Below are 3103 nucleotides of genomic sequence, written 5' to 3'. Positions count from 1 at the left end.
AGATACTGGCACAGGTTGCGCAGGGAGCTTGTGGATGCCCCACCCCTGGCACTGTTCAAGGCCAGGCTGGATAAGACCTTGGGCAACCTGGTCTAGCAGTAGGTGTTCCTGGCCATGGCAGGGTTGGGGTGAGACTAGATGATCTAGAAAACCTCAAACTTTTTTCTTTAGTTCTGCAAGTCATGCAACCTACATGCCTTTGAATAGGATTTTCTACCAGGAACTGGAATTTTATACCAGCAGTTGGAATTTTTTGAAGTCAAAAGAGGCTGACTAGAAATATTGTGGGAGATACGTATCATTGCATGCACAGTGGTCTGGGTAATATTACAATAAAATTTGTTTTTTATTTAATTGCTGTTTAAACCTAGAGTCCTTTCTGCCCTACACTTCCAAACCATCGATTTTTATTCTGCAGATCTCTTTTGGATGAAGGTAACTTTGCCTTAATACAACTAAGGTATAGGTTAGGAGATTACACCCTGTATTCTAACAAGAAGCAGAAAATGCACAAAAGGATCATGGATTTTTTCATCAAATAATAGGAGAAAAGAGTGCACTAGAGGAGCTTCTAAAAACTGCACATATGAATGAATTGGCTCCAACTACTCTAAATATGACTTTTACAGTAAAGATTATAATTTTATAGTTAATACTATAGTTAAATTCTTATGAAGGCAACCCATACAGCAAGTGCAATTTCTTTACAAGTTAATAATTCTGAGTTGACAGAAATGCAAGCTTATATGTAGTTAATGCTAAACCGAACACAGTAGTGAAATACTGCATGACAAAGAACTCATCAGCGAAATCCTCAATGAGCTTTGGCTAAGATATCTCAGTTGCCACTAGGTGGCACGAGTTCATTTAAATTGTATAAATTACACAATTTTACAGCTTGAAAATATTTTGATCTGAATTCTGAAATTATGCACAAATTACGACTTTGTGAGATTCTTTTTATAATTAGTTTCCCAAGAATGAGCAAATATAACATAGTAAATATAACAAGCATACATTTTTTGTTTTACTCTCTGGAAGTTTTTGACATAGAGGAAGTAACTGTCCAATTAACCTGGTTTGAAGTAAACTCTGCATATTGGGGTTGATGAACAGTAAATCTTGGTATTGTTCAAAGCAGGACTTTTGTCTAAAGCTTAAAATCTGCCAGGATGATGAAACTTGTGCATCTGAGTATTCGGTGTTATGTACATGTAAGTGGTGGTAAAATCAGATTTCTGAAATTATATTCTTAAATGATTGGTACTTCTCTGCCAATATGCTTCAGTCTGTACTCTATGTATGTTGTCCAGAAGGAAGAAAATATGTATTTGACAGCATGAAGTGACCAGAGTGAGACAGGTTTTATTGAATGAACAAAGAGCAGTGTGACCAAAGCCATGTGTACAGAGTTCAGACCTCACACTCACTTTTTTGAATCAAATCAAAATCTCTGGCATTGTATTTCAGGTGTTTTAGAGCAGGTCCTGACACTGTGTATGTGTTTGTTAAGATGAGCACATACTGAAAAAAGATGTGGGTCCTGTAAGAATATACAGATGGCAACAGCTATTGGGACCTCGGTTTAAAAGTCAACTGAAGTTATAGAAAAAGAATAATTGTTTTTTGTCAAGATTATCAAATACAGTATGTGTCAAACACAGATTTTCACTGTGAACAGTAGCATACCTCTAGGGCTTTTCATGCTTGCTCATTTTTTTTGAAGAGTAACCAGAAATAAAAAAAATGAACATAAAGAGAAACTCATGGGTCAAACAGGGACATACACATTATTCTCAGCATGCAAACAAGTTCATAACTACATGCTTCAGAACTACATCAATTACTGGATAGCACAATTTTCTGGCCATGCAACAGCATTCCCACTAGGACTAGGCTGGGGTCCCCTTGGCTCCCTGACATCTTATCACCTTTCCCATTCTGCTTGGTCTTGTGACATCTTACATTTGCCTAAATGTAAGTCAATGCATGACAAGATTTGTGCACATAAGTTAATGTAATAATGTATTTTGTGGTTGTTATTAATAAATTGTTCTCTAAATGTGATCACTAATAACAAAATTGTGCAAGCAAGACTATTTTCTGATTAGGAAGTAGATATAATTTTGTTCTGCTATAAGTGTTTTTTGAAAAACATTTAATCACTTAAATTTTATTTGAAGACATCTGCACTAGTATTTTGTGATATGAGAAATTACTTACAAACAGTCCCTCTATTTTTAAAACTTCTTCAAACCCATTGCTTTAGTTATAAAATTGAGGCCATAATTATGCAGATGATTAGGAAAGAAGCAGAAAGCTTACAAAATCTTCACAATCTAATTGTTAGTAGTCAAGACAGCAAGCCAAAAGAGATGGAGAAAAAGAGTGAAATTAGTCCATTAGCATAGTCAAGTGTAAGCCTTTTTAACTCAGTCAAAAACCTAAAAAAAGTATATGAGGCACCTTTTTGCTGCCAGCCTTTGGAAAGGTGTACGATTTGAGTCTTGAGATAATTCCACCTCTTGCACAATTCTAGAAACCACAATGTCAAAGAGGAACAGTAAATGTGTCGTGAAAATAGCTAAAAGGTATTGTACAAAACAGACATACTGTAAAAGAACAAAACACTCCCAACCTTTCTGTTGTGTGTGTTTGCAAGTACATATACGATGCATCAAACAAATGCAGTATAGGAAATCTTAGTACTCAATTTTCATTCAAGTATATTACTCTCAAACCGTCCTGAATTTGTAGCTATACCTGAGGGCAGTTTTTAAATTCAAGGACATTGTCCTTTCCCCAGATCTTGTGTACAGTATATTTCTCCTGCTTCTGTTATTGAATTTCAGCCACCCCTCAACATATTTAACAGTTTAAATCAGTGTCTGGAAGTATCACTAAGGTATGAAGCAAGATTTGAAGCACACCTTGGTCTTAGAAAAAACAATGTGGTTATTGAAGCAAAAAGCACACAAACAGATATTAATTCCAAACAAAAATGAACAGGCTTTACATTGAACACATGCTCTTATGTTCTGTATGAAGATACTTTTAAAAGGTAAGTACATATGTTTTCCAAAGATACATTAATTTAATTAAG

General features: G+C 35.2%; 1 protein-coding gene across 1 annotated transcript in view; it reads right to left on the bottom strand.

Moving 5' to 3' along the window:
* The window catches only part of SYK (spleen tyrosine kinase), a gene marked incomplete at its 5' end in the record, with an annotated part of 21763 nt that overhangs the window by 12356 nt on the left and 6304 nt on the right, over positions 1-3103 (bottom strand). The window contains one exon of the mRNA XM_009072180.1: positions 2467-2522. Coding sequence (XP_009070428.1) covers positions 2467-2522 — 56 coding nt within the window. The remainder of the gene's footprint in view (positions 1-2466; positions 2523-3103) is intronic.

This window comes from Acanthisitta chloris, unplaced genomic scaffold, assembly GCF_000695815.1.
Source record: "Acanthisitta chloris isolate BGI_N310 unplaced genomic scaffold, ASM69581v1 scaffold10393, whole genome shotgun sequence".
Taxonomy (NCBI): domain Eukaryota; kingdom Metazoa; phylum Chordata; class Aves; order Passeriformes; family Acanthisittidae; genus Acanthisitta; species Acanthisitta chloris.
The sequence above is the reverse complement of the archived record's forward strand: the minus strand, read 5'-3'. Positions and strand labels throughout refer to the sequence as shown.